Genomic DNA, 16,565 nt, shown 5'->3' with positions numbered 1-16,565 from the left:
GAATCTCGCTATGAATCTCACTATCATGTACAATTGTAATACACCAATTACATTTTTTTTATCTTTGAAATTCATGTTCAAAAATTTTTCAAAACAAATATGGGTTCAAATTATTTTTACTATGGGGCACATAAGTAAAAAATAATTATTTGATAATATAAACTGGCATCTACTCCATGGTAAATAATTTAAAAATAAAATGGATATGTACATATACAGCAAAAAATTTTATCTTAAATGATATGTTTATATTATTATAATGAAATAAGTCCCTGACAATGGCCCACATGTTTCTAACTTATTGCCAATAAATAATATTTGAACTGAATTAGTAAATCGAAAGCTAACATCATTATTTTACCAAATTGATTCAAAGAAAACACATTATTTTGTTTACTGAACCTAGTTCTTCTTCCAAGAAAAACACCACATAAAATAACATGAACTATTTTAGAACATACAAATATTAAGAAAGTACTCAATCTTGACTTTTCATCTTTATATCTATATTAATACAGGGTTTGGCATAGTATCAATGTAAGCAATTGTTGAACAAATAAATCAGTTTTAGAATATTCCCTTTGGAGTCCTATTCTTAACATAACTACTAATGAGAAAATTTGAATGAAAATGCTAACACATTCAACTTCACTTTTAGGCAGAAATGTAATTATGACATGCTTTTTCAGAAACATGGGGAAGCATTGTTTTACAAATTCTTATTTAAGGTTAAAAACAAGTGTAGAAAAAGCAGGGTATGGAAAGACACCATCAAAACTCTCAGAAAACAAGTTCATATGATGATAAAACAACTGGCTTTAAGATCATAAAATAAGATTTTAACTTTAAACTTCATTTTTTAAAAGCAAAATAATTGTTATTGTTGCCTTCGGTTGTATTGTTAATTTTTACTTATTTATTTATTTTTGTGACAAAAATGAGCATTCAAGGTTATCATTCTCAAGTAATGCTTGAAATTATTATATTTTTAATCCAGTCAGTACAATCAACATCACTCTAAGCTCAAGACATAGAAATTAACAAAAATCACCAAAGTCATAAAAAATTATAATTAAGGCAATAATAGTTTAAGTATAGAAGGGGCTAGAAAAATTATGTTGCACTCTGTGTTTCTCTTTAAAAATACACTAATTTGTTAACCCTAAAACTTTGTCTAACATCCTTGTCTGTTGCAAGGCATTTGAAATAAAGCAGATAGATCCACAGGGGAAAGCTGAGGTGGTTCACCTCTAGCGTAGTTCTAGAGTTCTGTGACCCAGAGACAGACTAGTATTAATGGCTCTAAAACATCAAATAAGCTTCACAAATAAGCAAGAAATTTTCACTCTCTCTCTCTCCCTCTCCCTCCCTCCCTTTCTTTCCCTCTCTTAGATGAAATAAATCAACAGAATTTAGTTCTTATTGATATAATATTCTAAGTACTATAGGACTAAAGAAAATGATATTCAGAAAACAGTATTTAGCTTAATTAATTTTCTGGGCATGTACATAAATTGTATTTCCATAAGTTCTCTGTGATCTCATACCTATATCTGAAAGGGAGATCAATTTTATTAATGAATCCAAATGTTATGTAACATGTTTTAGTTCTAGGTCTCTTCTCTAAGGTTAGCATAGACACTATCCATTTTATTTGATGTACAAACCCAATGTGAGAATTTAAAAAAATCAACTAGTTCAGAAAAGTAAATTGAATCCCAAGTTATAGCAAAGTCTAACCCAAAATTTTAATTATAATTTTAGCATTTATCTGAAGCTGTTTTGAGAGCATCATATTAAATCTATTATTGCCAGAAGCTTTTGTTATAACTTAATAGATATTAACTTTAAATTGTACAGTTTGAGAGCTCATGATAAATGCAGGTACCTTTTAACTTTCAGATAATGAACATTGAACATGAGAAAAATATGAGCATACTCATTATCTTTTTCGATTGATATCAACAGGAAATAGAGTACACTCCGTCTTTGATTTGAAAACAGTTCAACTAAAAAGAACTTAGTGGAAAGACTGAGGCTGTATACTGACTGTCCTCTGGGGCTAGGTAACCACAAGGGCTGGTGAGATACCCAGCTGCTAACAACAGGAAATCATTACCACTTGTAGTGTAGGTGGAGAAAGGTAATGGAACTGGGTTGGGGTCGGTTGGGGTCAAACAGAAAATTGCCAACAAAGTGGTCACGTGACTGATATGAAATAATTAATTGAACCACTTCATAATTCTGGTTTGGATCAGACTCACAAGTCAGAAAATATTAAAGGTTGGCAGTGAATTTTAAATCATTAACTTCTAATAATGTCTAATACAAATTATGGTTACATACAAGTCTCAGAAATGGTTGTAAAATCAATTCTAAGTATTGGAATAGATGTTAAATATCTGGATAAAAAATCGAAAGCAGGCCGTGCGTGGTGGCGCATGCTTGTAATCCCCGCGCTTGGGAGGCAGAGACAGGAGGATCGCATAGGTTTGAAATCAGCCTTGCTGGCTTGAAAGACCCTTTTTCCAAATAAAAAAATATAAAAATAGGTCTGGGAGCGTAGCCCGGAGGTAGAAGGGTTTCCAGAAACCCCAGCACTACCAAAAAAAAAAAAAAAAAATGGAAAGCAAAAATTTCTATGCAATTATTATCATAAAAGCATACTTTAAGATTCTGTTATAGTCAAATGGATTTAAATACATGGTTCTTAAGAGAAAGGAGCTATTTTCCCCTAATTACTCTGGTTCTTGAGTACAATGTCTATTCAGTCCCATCCTAACTTTGTGCTGACTTCTGTGCAAGATTCCACATACATCCCAATTCAAGTTGCTATTTGCTAAACTCACTTTAAACCAAAAATTTTTTGCTCTAAAATTTCCTGGGAGAAAAATCTTAAAGACACTGAAAGAACATATGAACGAAAGGAACAAAGAAGCAACAATTACTTTTTGCACAGGGCCGCACATAAAAACACACTGTGTCCTTTAGGTCAATTCATAGGAATGGCTCTGGTTCTTCCATTGCCCTGGAAGAGACACTCACAAATGTTTCCTAGTGTTTGGGGTCAAAGCATACCCACTGGGATCTGGAGACCCCAAGAGCAGCTGTGGACTGGCAGGCGAGTTGCCCCCGCTAACCCTATCGTCGGGATTGATTGTTTATAGCACTAAATATCCTGCAAGACAGTAGGGAGAGAGAACTAGAAAATAATATACCTACCCCAGAACTGAAGATACAGTAGTGAGGGAAAAAAATCGTAAAAAATGAAAGAGAGGAGAATGAAATTAGAGATGGAAGAATGAAGTAGTGAATGTGAGCAAATAAAATAAAAGGAAGTCGACAAAGACGGGAACGTTACTGGAAATCTACTATGCCACATGACCAGGTTCTTGTGCACCCTTCCCATCTTAGAGAGGAAGAAGCCTATGTCATTTATGCAACATTATCGTCATAGTTTGTAATCTAAAATGGCCTCCAAAGCCGGGCGTCTTGGCACACGCTTGTAATCCCCACGCTTGGGAGACTGAGACAGGAGGATCAAACAGGTTCGAAGCCAGCCTCAGCTACTTAGTGAGGCTCTCGCAACTTAGTGAGACCCTGTTTCCAAATAAAGTATAAAATAGGTCTGGGAGTATAGCCTGGAAGTAGAAACCTCTGGGTTCCACCCCAGTACCACCGAAATAAATAAATAAATAAATAAATTAATTAATTAATTAAATAAAATGTCCTCCAAAAGCTTATGTGTTACAGGCTTGGTAATGCAATACTGTTTAGAGGCAGGGGCTTTAGGAGGTAGTTGTATCATGTAGGCTCTAACCTCATGAATCCATTTACAAGTTGGTAATTTCATGGGATTCAGGTGAGAGGCTGACCACTGTGGAGTAAGCAGCCTTGCTTCTCCATATGCCCTCCAGCCAAACCAACAGGGCCAAGTGACCATGGACTGGGACCTCTGAACCGCTGAGCCAGAATAAACCTTTCCTCCTTTAAAGTTGTTTATCCCAGGCACTTTGCCATAGCAGTGGTAAGCTAACTAATGTAGTCATTTAGCCAGTTAGTGATGAAGGCAGGGTTGGACCCAGCTGTGTTTGAATTCAATGCCTGTGACCTTCCAATTGCACACAAAGGACAATGAACTCAGAGTTCTCAGCAACCAAACCCTGGCCCTCAATCCAGTAGGTAAACATCTGGGGTCCAATTTTCCTTTCTAGGTTCCCCACTGTGTAACCCCAACCTGCGTGGAGGTTCAGCCATTCTGTCTCTTCCTACTCTTCAGCCCCAAACAACTTTTCAGAGTCAGACTGACTCCCTCTTGCTCAAGCAACAAAGGACCAAAAATGAATTAAGATTCACTCTGATCTTATTTATAAAAACAAAACTGTAGCTTGGAGGAGGAAAAGAAAACCCTCCTGATATTCTACAACTAGATTCATTCGTCTCACTTAAGTGTGAGAGCAAACCTAGAACCACTGTACCACAAAAAAAAAAAAAAAAAAAAAGCTCTTTGCTGTGGCCAGGATCTGGTGAAAAGGTTCTTATCTGAGACAGTTACAGACTAAGTCTGTGACCCCACATCTTTACTGTCTAACTTTTTTGTGCCATAAAGAATAGACTTCATGCTGGGACAATTACATATCTACATGCTGTATCATATACAACAATTAAATCCAAATGGATCAAGGACCAAAATAAGCTAAATTTATAAAACTTTTAGAAGGAAACATAGGAGTAAATTTTTATGGGCTTGAACTTAGCAATGGTTTCTTGAATACGTTACCAAAAGCACAAGCAGCAAAAGAAAAAAGGGACTTCATAAAAATTAAAAACATCTAAACCAGGTGTGGCACTACATGCCTGTAATCCCAATACTTGGGAGACTGAGACAGGAGGATCTCAGATTTGAGGCCAGCTTCAGCAACTTAGCAAGACCCTGTTTCAATTTTTTTTTTAAAAAGTGGGGGCTGAGAGTATACCTCAGAAGTAGAATGTCTCTGGGTTCGATCCCTAGCACTCCCTCAAACACACAAATGTACATCAAAGGACACTGGTAAGGATAAATACCACCTACAGAATGGAAGAATGTGTTTGTAAATTTAGTATCTAATAAGGATCTACTATCCATAATATATACAGAATTCTTTCAGTGCCACAATGAAAAGACAAATAACCCAATTTAAAAATAGAAAAAGGACTAGGACATTTTCCAAAGAAGATACATAAAAAGCTATCAAGATTATGAAGATATGTTAAATGATATTAGTCATTATGGAAATTCTAATCAAAACCACAAGGAGATACCACTAGATGAGAAGAAGATGAAGAGGAGGAGGAGGGAGAAGAGGAGGAAGAAATGAATGGAAAAATAACAAGTATTGGCAGGAATAGGAGACATCATAAGCCTTACATCTATGGTAGAAATGTAAAGGGTGCAGCCACTGTGGAAAACAACTTGGTAGTTTCCCTATAAACTAAATATAAAGTTTCCATATGACTCAGTAATTCCATTCTTAGTATACACCCAAAAAATTGAAAAAAAAAGTTTTTAAAGAAAACGTGTACAGAAATGTTTATAGCAGCACTATTCACAATAGCCAAATGGTAGAAGCAACCCAGTATTTAGCAGCAGAAGAATGAATAAATAAAATGTGATCTAGTTATACAATGAAATCCTATTGAGTCATAAAAAACAGAATGAAGAGCTGAGACATGCTTCAATGTGAATGAGCCTTGGAGAGTCATTTGCTAGACACAAAAGATGATGTGTTGCATGATTCCATTTGCATGAAGCATCTATGGAGACAAGTCCATAGAGACAGAAAACAGATTTCAACATTGCCCAGGGCTGGGATGGGGAAGGGAGGGATTAGGAGTGACTACTTAACAAGTATAGGGTTCCCTTTTGGGGCAATACAAATGTAATAAAATTAAATACTGGGAATGATTGCACAACACTGTAAATGTACCACATGCAGCTGAATTGTACACTTTAGAATGGTGAGATTTGTATGGTGTGTGCTTTATCACACAACAAAACCTCAGAAGAATTGACTATGAATGAAGGACATGGGGAGACTAAGAACAGATAGTGGGGGTGGAGGACATAGGCATAAATGAGTCCCAGAAGGGTAAGTCAAAGACAGCTGGGAATCCAAGCATAGGAATTAGATCATGCTTCTGTGTAGCCCTCCCAATGGCTTCAATGACCTTGGAATCATGCCACCCTTTGATTCAAAGCACTTCCTAGTTAAATCTTCTGACACTTCTAGGTCCTGAGCCAACTCCCACCTAAGACTTCATCTTTCTACCTACAGAAAGAATCAGCTGCTTTCCTGCCTTTCACCGCCTTCTCTGTGTTTTGTGTCTCTTGTCATGACAAACCTCTCTACACAACTGTGCTGTGCCATTTTGCTTGTTTGAGAACACAGAGTCCCTCCTAGTTCAAGATGCTGGCACAACTTCCACCTAAGAAGAAAAACAGGTGCGCGAGCACAAGAAAGACAGACATTGGGAGTTATGAGGGTATACGCAATTTTAAAATATTCTTTCTTATGATAGATATTTGCTATTGTAATTTTAATGTAGTTGGAAAAGCATGTATTGAGCACACAAGATATTTCATGTTGAAAAAGCCATCTGGCCACACCACCTCTCTACCCCAAATCTTTTAATGGCTTCCTGTGTCACTTAGAATACATTTCAGAGCAGTTTTGATGAGCATAGGGCCTATGTGGTCTCTGATTTTGCCTCACTCCCCTACCCTCTACCCTTCCAGACCTCTGGCAACACCAGCTCTTTGCTGCTCCTTCAACTTAACACAGGTTCTCCCTGCTCAGAGCGTCTGCCCTTACTTTCCTTCTGCCTAAAACAGACTTTCCTCTACTTTCAAATTTTTCAGTTCCTTCTGCTCAAATGTTACTTTTCCCAGAAGCCTTTACCAACCATTCCACCAAAAATCGCATCTCCCCCCCCATCCACTTTTTTCTGATATTAGCCCTTTACTCTGTCTATTCTTTCATAAAACTCCACCACTGACCAGCCATGGCTGGTTGGATTGTTTCCTATTTCCCGGCTCTACCTACTGTCACATCTCCTCATCCCAATTATTGCCTGCTATATAGCAGGGGATCCATAGATATCTGGTAAGTGAATGAATGGTAGTGTTAGTAATAAAAATTTTGCTTACATTCCAGAGTACACTGAGTGTTTATATGGGGCAGATGCTTTGTGCTAAATTCCTGTAGATGAGTCATCTCACTCAATCGTTGGAGTAACTTGACAAAGTATATCAGTCCTTATCATTAGGCCATATACTTAAATGTGGGAAATAAGACACAGATGGGCTAAACAGCCTGCCCATCATCAAAGATTAACTGGGTCTTGATCAAAGGAAATAGATGGTCAAGCTGAAAGAACTCCCACTAGTCAGTGATGGGACAATTTGAGCATCAAAAACAATAATGAGAGCTGGGTGTGGCGGCACACACTTGTAATCCTAGTACTTGGGGGGCTGATACAGGAAGACCGCCAGTTCACGGCCAGTCTCAGCAACATGTGAGGCCCTCCGCAACTTAGTGAGACCCTGTTGTAAAATAAAGAAAGGGCTGGGGTATAGCGACAAGGTAGAATGCGCCTGGGTTCAATTGCCAGTACCGCAAAAATAAAACAAAACAAAAACAATAATGGAAGCTGAGTGTGGTGATGCACACCTGTAATTCCAGTACTTGGGGAGCTGACATAGGAGGATCACAGGTTGGAGGACTGCCTCAGCAAGTAGTGAGGCTTTCGGCAACCTAGTAAGACCCTGTTTCCAAACAAACAACAAATATATAAGAACAAAAAGAGCTAGGGGTATAACTGGGAGGTAGAATGCCCCTGGTCTCAAAGTAAAGAAATCCATTTGACAAAGTATCTTAGCTCTTAATTCATATGACACATAATAGGCTTGCCATAGAAATTTATGTAAATGAATAAATGGATGTTATAATGTCTAAGAAGCCCCCCCCCAGTATGTGTCTGGAAGTGTTTCTTCTCACTAGTACATTTGGAACACACTGCTTGGTTAGATTTCAAGGAAAACAAAGTGATAAGTCAGGTCCCTCCCTTTCCCCACAGGACCCTGCAGCGGGGACAGGAGGTGGAACCCTGGAAGCCAGATCAGAGATGCTGAGACTCCAAACATCGCAAGACAGACTCCAGGCATCATGAGACTACGGATGCCACAAGACTCCAAACATTGTGAGACAGACTCCAGGCATTGTGAGACTACAAATGTTGTGAGAGAATTGGCATTCCCACACTGCTAGCCCTACCCCAAATCCCCTGCTTTAAACATCAGTACTTCCGCTCTGCCACATGACTCTGCCAACCGACTGGGACTATTGGCTGACTCTGCTGACCCCGTGGCTCATCGGTCCCTTCCCCCATGGCCGGCAGACTTGCCCCGAAGGCGTCAGTTTATTAGGCTGATTAAAGCCGCTTCTAATAACCTGGTTAGTGTTTGCCTCCTTTGCAACTCCCCAGCTCAATTTCAACATTATGTTTGGTGCAAAAAACCTGGGAGGATTTCTGTATTTTTTTTTCTCTCTTTTTTGTTTGTTGCTGTACTCCTTCTTGAGCCCCGGATTCTCTGACCCGACCCTCAGTTGAACTGACTACTTTCTTTCGAATCAGGTATGTGCAAGGTCCTGCACCGGGCTTGTTGGGCGGAGCGCACCCACTAACAGCGTGCCCATGAGGTCACACACTGGGCTCACAGGGTAGCTGCCACGCTGCCCGCCACCGCTGATCTGGCTCCATGCTCCTGTATCCTGCAGAAGTTTTTCAGACTGGTCAGTAGCTTCTTCTCCGGACTTGGGTCCTCCCTTTCTGCCAGTCCACTGGGATCTAAACTCCAAGTGCTTGGTGATCCATTGTCCTCCGGTCCACTAGGACCTCCCCCCAGATGACCAGGTCATCCTCCAGTTTTGAGAAGAGATTGAGACGTCTTTCCCAATCTCTTAACCCCCATTTCCGAGTGATTGATCAGGAAAATGGGGAAGCCTATTTTCTGTTCTTCGTCCTCACCCACTGACCAGGCATGGGAAGCCAGAATTCCAAAATAATGGGTCACTGCAGCCCAAAAATGGAACTCCGGACTTTAATACCCTGATTGGGATCAGCAACTTTTGTAAGCAGTCTGGTACATGTTCAAAAGTCCTTTATGTCCAGGCTTTCTTTTTCCTGCACTTCTGTCCCTCTGACCGCTCTCCCCCATCAGCCACCATTTTCCCGTCAGCCGCCATTTTGTGATGGCGCATAGTTGCTACCTTGTGAGGATACACAGTCGCCATCTTGGCCCGTGCAAGCCTACAATTTTGCTGAGTCATAAGCACAGTTGCCATTCTGTGGCGACATGTGGTTGCTAGTGTGTGACCCAGCTGGGTTGCAGGTGCTGCTTTCTGAGGACCCTGGTCCACAGGATCTCTCCTCACTGCCCTGACCACCAACCTATCCTAAGACAGCCTCCCACTCTAACCCGCTCCTTACCCCACCTCCGCCATCCTCCCTTAAGGGACCAACTCAGGTGGCTTTTACCCTCTATACCCACTGAGATCCATCTACTGAGGCAGGACCTGTGGTGTTGGCAACCCATTTCATTGGGCAATCAGCTGCTGATATTCAGAAAAAATTTAAAAAGGCTGAAGATGGTCCTCAAACCCCTATTTGAGATTTGGTAAATATGGCACATAAAGTCTTTAATTCCAGGGAGGTACAGGTGGAGATGGAGCGTACACTCCGTCTTTGCCAAAAGGCAGATTTGCAGGCGTGAGCCCTGGTAGCTGGCTTGCAGCTGGTGGTGGAGACTCTGCCCTCTGGAGTGTCACCTAGAGGTGGAGGACAGCAACAACAACTACCTCCAGGAGCCTGCCTCAACTGCGGCAAAGCCACGGCCACCAATCAGACCATGTGCAGCATGCGGCCAGGAGGGACACTGGAATGGTGTCCTTGGAAAAGCAGTGAGCCCCAAGTGCCTCAACACAGGGGGACCACCCTTCCAGACCAGGCCCCACAGCTAGCCCTACTTGGCCTGGCTGAAGAATGACGGCTCCTGGACTCCTCAACCTCAACCATCCTTGCCAGGCCAGGGTAGCTTTCAAGGTAGTGGGTAAGCCAATCTCCTTTTTGGTTGCCTACTCAGTCCTTCCATCCTTTTTGGGTCCTCATTTTCCTTTTCCGATCTCAGTACAGGGGATTGATGGCAAGCTCTTCTGCCCACACACTATAGGCCGTCTTTAACAGGACAAAATTGCCCTGTCTGAGGCTCAGGCCAAAGAGATCATTAGCCTAAAAGATAATTCCCTACACGTGTGACCTACTTTGCCTAAACATTTCCTAAGCCCCTTGTTTTATTCTCCTCTCCTGCAACAGCTGATTAGTAAAGTCAGTGCCTCTTGTTCTCTTTGCTCCACTATTTATCCCCAAAGAGGCCTTTGCCTCTCTTTTTCTACCCACCAAATGAGAGGACACTTGCCAGGACAGGTCTGGCAAATTGACTTCACCCATATGCCTTCTCACAAAAAAACTAAAATATCTTGTTACCATGAAAGACACGCTAACAGGTTAGGTAAAGCCTTTTCCCTCATAGAAAGAGACAGCCATCATGGTGGCCAGTGTTCTGTGCTCAGACATTATCCCTTGGTTTGGACTTCCCAATTCCTTACAGTCTAATAATGTACCAGCTTTTATTTCTAAAAGGGTGTGTCATTCAATAGGTGCCACAAGCCCTTGGCATTTCTTGGAAGCTCCACATCCCATATCGACTGCAGTCATCAGGTAGAAAAAATGAATAGGATTCTAACAAAACTCTCCCTGGAGCTGCAGGTAATGTGGCCTGAACTCCTACCACTGGCTCTAGCCTACATACAGGCCACCTCTCGAAGCCCCACCTTCACGAGTCCCTTTGAATTGCTGTATGGTTACCCTTTTTTACTTGTGTTCTCCCTTCGGAACCCCTCCTTTGGTTTCCTATCTCCCTTACTTGTCTTTTCTCAGACACCACATTAGGGAACATGATGACCATTATCTTCCCCAACCTGGGACTGAAGAAGCAGCTCCACACCTGGTAATCAAGGCCCTCAAGTCAGGGAATCAAGTCCTTCTCAAGTCATTTCAACCAAAACATCTCCAACCGTGGTGGACTGGGCCTTTTACAGTGATCCTCACCACACCTACTGTAGCCAAACTGCTGGGGGACCCCAACTGGCATCACCTTACTCAGCTAAAAAGGGTTCCATTATAGCAACCTCATGACAAATTCTCCTGTACAGTGTTGGGGCCCACTAAGCTCTGTTTTTCTTGGCATAATTCCCTTTAATGCTTTTATTTCAGCAGGCCCACTTGTTTATATAGTACGGTACTCTCCCTTTCTGGATGACAGACAGCCATAAGTTTTAAACTCTCTAAAATCTGTTACTGATGCTCCTGACCCAATAGCATGTTTTCCACTTAACCATATTGCCTCTTCAAGTGGCTCTTGCATTTAAACTCTGACCAGGTTAAGTGAGAATCTAAAAACAGTATTGACAGTCTACGTCATATCTTAAAGGGTTTAAAAGGCCAGCAGCTGCTGGGCTCCTTCCCCTCCTGGAAAGGGCCAGTAGCTCATGGGCTCCTTCCTTTCCTGGGACCCGCTCTCACGATTTGCCATTTCTTTTAATAGCTTCTTGCCTGTTAATGTTTATTTGAACGTGCATTACTAAGCTGTCCAGGGTAACCTCCGACTCCCGCTGTAGCCATACTCCCACCTGCCCACTTCCGAAGGACTCGACCTCTCCTGGCCAAGGGGGCCCTATGACTTCCCCTGGTTATGGACTCAGTCTTTGCCCAATATCACCAAAAGGCCGGGATGATAGGTCGGGCCCCTCCCTTCCCCCATGGGACACCGCAGTGGGGACCGGAGGCAGAACCCCAGAAGCCAGAGCGGAGATGTCATGAGACTCCAAACATCAGGAGATAGACTCTAGGCATCATGAGACTCTGGATGTTGTGAGAAAATCAGCATTCCCACACTGCTAGCCCCATTCCAACCCACCTCCCACTTTAAACATCGGTACTTCTGCTATGCCACATGACTCTGCCAATAGACCGGGACTACTGGGTGGCTCTGCTGGCCATGTAGCTCATCGGTCCCTTCTCCCACGGCTGGCAGACTTGCCCAAAGGCACCAGTTTATTAGGCTGATTAAAGCTGCTTTTAATAACCTGGTTGGTGTTTTCCTCCTTCACAACTCCCCAGCTCAATTTCAGCGTTATACAAAGGTAATCTGTGCATTCTTCCTTCCTTTTCTCACTCTATCTTCAGGTCTTGTTCTCATGTTTTTCTGTTCTTTTCGTGGGGGCAGGGTCATTTTGGGTTTTTTGTTTTGTTTTGATTTTGGCCTTATTCTTTGTGGTTCTTGTTTTGGTTTTTAGTCTTCATTTTGTTACCTGAACAAGCAAAACGATGAGTGAACATTTATTCGCTACCAACTAATCTTTAGCCATAACTGCTTTCCCTGCATAGCACTCCAGTATAGCATGGGCTTGGGGACCCGCTCTTCTCTCAGTCTCTCTGCTCCAGGCTTCCAGTCTATCTTATTCATAACATCAAAATGCTTTCCTGGACATTAAGGTGAAATAAAATTAGTTTAAGTATGCCACCTAGTGGCACTTTAAGAAAGTTTACTTTTACAGGAGTGAGTTTAGTGTAGCAATCTTGTCATCCTCAGTAAGAGAGGCTAGAAAAGGCCTCTAGTGGGAAATTGAAGATTGCTAATGGCTTGAAAATATTATATAATGAGTACTGTGAATTTCTTCTAGATTTTTAAAAGACAAAATCTTGGTTTCAGACCTTTGAAAAATTTTTATTGACCAGATTCCAATGATTAATCTCATCTCAATCTGATTGACTTACTATTAAATGAAAATTTATTTGGTTCCATCTCTTACGTAAATTTTATTAAATCCCTGTCAGTCACCAATTGTGATTATGTAGCATCACATAAAAAGAAGAAAAGGGCAAAGTTTCTCAGCCCAGGTTGTGTATTACAATTACTCAGGAAGGCTTAAAGTAGCGACAACAAGATCTATACAGAGTCACAAAGGAATCAAACTAGTCAGAGACAGGACATAAATATCCAAAAGCTGAATCAAATGTACAGCCAGGACTGAGAACCTGGCCACTGATATAAGAGATGTAGCTGAGTCTCTAATTTTAGTCCTTTCCCATGAAAGAAAAGACAATAATGAAGAATTATTGAGTTATGGTTTTTCTTTTTTACCCAAAAGAGTAAAAATAAATAAAATCCACTGTGATAAAGATCCTAGGCATTAAATTTTTTAAATAAAAGTTTTGCTTCATTTCTTCTATTTACCTTTTCGTTGAGGTACTATCAAGTAGGAAAATGACCCAAAGGCATGCAATTGAAAACAAATGTGAGGTATTTCAATCAGAAAAAAAAAATTCTTGGGGGGGTAACTTCTCCTTTGAAGACCTTCTAAAGCCACGTTATCCTTCATCCCAGGAGTCCATTTCATTTCATTCAGAAGGCCCTCTGCCCTAGGAACTTCTAGGACAGGTCTCAGCCTTAGCAGTTTGCATTCACTCGACAAATAGGAAGAAATCCACAGGTAGCTTCAAGAGTACATGGATAATGTAATTCCTAAGTTTGTTCGTGGGTTGGTCGGTATTCATTTGATTAGACTTCATAACTTAAGTTTATTCTAAGTATATTCTGTCATATTACCAAATACTTTATGATACCTTTAAAAAAAAAAAGAATAGCTCCCAACCCCAAGAGTTACTCTGGAAGTTTAGTTTTTATCCTTGGACATTCAAGGACCAACCCAATCTTCCAAAACAACTACAAATGAAAGTGTTTCTCTCCAGATATACCTAGTTAGAATCAGAACACAAGTAGCCTTGGGGTTTGATGGTTTGTTCAACTGTGTTGATCTCCATTCTCCTGATCATCCTTTCTTAAAAACAACAGATAAATAGTAAAGCATATCCTGATCAACAAAGAAAAACCAGTCATCATCACCAGCACACATGGGACCTGAGTCTTCCTGCACGCTCTAGCTGGGTCGGCCAGGGATGCGGTTCTTGACTGCTCTTTCCTTAAGCAATTTCCTGGAGCTGTGTTCAGCAGCCTCAGGGGGTGAGGTAGCATCCCCTCCTCATCAAAGAGCAGGTTTGCTGGCTACTCACAAAAAGAGCAGCAGATTCCACAAGCCCAACACTCCTCATCTACGTCATAAACCCACTGTGCCCACCTCAGTATGCAGTCGGGCTCACCCACATCCCCTCCAGGGGACTGAGAATACATGGAAAATTGCCACCAACATCATGCACATGCTGTGAGAAGTTAGTGAAATCCTAACCAAAATCTCAGCTACTTCATGGGGCCTGATCTCAACAATCAAGAGATAATGATAGCGACATGGCTTCCTGGAAAAGAAAAGGCAAAGGTCCTCACTGGTTGGGTTAAAGGACGTGAGGGGGAAAAAAACTTGCGATCTGGCAATAACTCCCCACTACCACCACCAAAGTGGGGAGGGCAAGAGTGTAAAGTAGGCATCCCTGACTGTCCTTTGTGCTAATCGAGGGGAGCGACAGAAACCAGGGCTCAAATAAGCTGCCCAGGGTGTGCGCTGGTCATGGCTTGATCTCTAGGGTGGGAGGAGGGGAGCACGCTGTCATGACACCAAGCAGCAAGCCCCATATTCCAGCCAAAGACGATGCACGGTGGCTGTGGCTGCTGAGTTAAAGTGCCCCGTAAAAGCTGAAATAAATGGTATTGGCATAGAGGGTACAGAACTTTGGGCAGACCACAGCATTAAGCAATTATGTCCTGAGCCACTTAAAACTGAAAGGAGACACAAAGCCCTGCTCACTGGCACCACGCTGCTTTCTCGCCCCTTGCTTTTGGCACCCTCCTCTGCCCTCACCCCAACTTCATGGTCATTATGGAAGAAATCTGTGTGCACTGGAGAACTTTGACAAAGGACCCAAACTTTATGGGTCTGTCAGATGCAGGTGACAAAATCTGTCTGTTCCCCTGGAGAGAAGGAGATGATTCCCCTGAACAACACACTCTCTAGAGGCCAGCGGCCATGGGGAGGAAGCAGTGTCTATTCTTGGGTAAGGAATCAGAGAACAAAGAGTCCTCTCTGACTTTCTGCATTTCCTAAGCTGGAAGACTGGCTCATCTCTTGAAACTGTATGAAAATCCCCAAAGTACTTATGTTCCACTCTTTGGTTTATATTATGACTGGAGAAGAAAAGCACCTGAATTCAACTGATAGTCTTTTTTGTGTGTGTGGTACTGGGGTTCCGGGAAACCCTTCTACCTCCAGGCTACACACCCAGACCTATTTTATACTTTTTAAATTTGGAAACAGAGTCTCTTAAGCCAGCGCGGCTGGCTTCGAACCTGAGCAATCCTCCTGTCTCTGCCTCCCAAGTGCGGGGATTACAAGCGTGCGCCACCACACCTGGCTCAACTGATAGTCTTTGATCACAGTTCACAATGAGGAAGAGAAATTAGAGGGATCTTGAATCAATGCAAACTGCTGACATGTGTCCACACCTTCCCTGTTGCATATAAACGTAAAATAAAATTGATCTGTTACATGTTTGTACTGTGAAACTTGCTGTGACCAGAGGATAGTTCCCTTTCAGGAATGCAATGACCCCTCCCTCCTGGGTGGTTTTAGTGAAAGCACAAGGAAAGGGAGAATCCCAACAGACCTGCAGAAGCCATTCCTTGGTACGGCAGCATCACCTGCTGGATACAGGCACCAAATACTCCCTGGACTGGCTTAAGGGCCTGCAGACTAGCTGGTTTAAGAAACAGAAATGTATTGTCTGGGTTCTGGAGGCTAAAATTCTGAAATCAATCAAAGTTGGCTCCTTGCTCAGCTGTGAGAGAAGCTGTTTTTCCGGCCTCTTCCCTTGGCTTGCAGATGACAGCTTCTATATTTAGGTGGCATTCTCCCCGTATGTGTGACTCTGTCCACATTTTCTCTTCTTATAAGGCCACCAGTCATACCAGATTAGGATTGTAACCCATTTTAATTTAATTCTATAAAAGACCCTCTCTCCAAATAAAGTCACATTTTGAGCTTGGTACCTTACAGTACTGGGGGTTGAGACTTCAACATGTTTTTGTGGGAGGAGGGAGAGAGATCAAAGAGAATTCTATAATACAAGTGGCAGAACGTAACAAAATAATGGAATAATTATTTCAAAACATACCTGAAGTCGAGCATTCATAAGCATGAACTCTTGTTGATTTTTCATGTTCTCATTCATAGATTTTGAAAATATAAACCCCATCTTGACCTAAAGTGTAAAAAAAACCCAAGAAGACTTATAAAAATATACTATGTACATTTTTCTTGGGGATACTACAAACTTATGGAACAGTAAAAGAAAACAAATTCTGACTCCAGAACACAGTGTAGATTCTCACCCTTGCTCCTAACTAGCCATGTAACTGCAGGTGTACTTGCCCAGCCTGGCCATTGCTCACCTAAGACTAG

The 16,565-nt window shown here is 41.7% G+C and overlaps 1 protein-coding gene across 1 annotated transcript in view; it reads right to left on the bottom strand.

Annotated features, from left to right (window-relative positions):
• PLGRKT (plasminogen receptor with a C-terminal lysine) overlaps positions 1–16,359 on the bottom strand; it is a gene marked incomplete at both ends in the record, with an annotated part of 42,701 nt that extends 26,342 nt beyond the window's left edge. Inside the window, one exon of the mRNA XM_080708661.1 lies at positions 16,279–16,359. Coding sequence (XP_080564787.1) covers positions 16,279–16,359 — 81 coding nt within the window. The remainder of the gene's footprint in view (positions 1–16,278) is intronic.
• Positions 16,360–16,565: the final 206 nt, after the last annotated feature.

Source organism: Muscardinus avellanarius, assembly GCF_963383645.1.
Source record: "Muscardinus avellanarius genome assembly, chromosome: 13".
Taxonomy (NCBI): domain Eukaryota; kingdom Metazoa; phylum Chordata; class Mammalia; order Rodentia; family Gliridae; genus Muscardinus; species Muscardinus avellanarius.
Note: the sequence above shows the minus strand (reverse complement) of the source record. Positions and strands in the feature narration are given on the sequence as shown.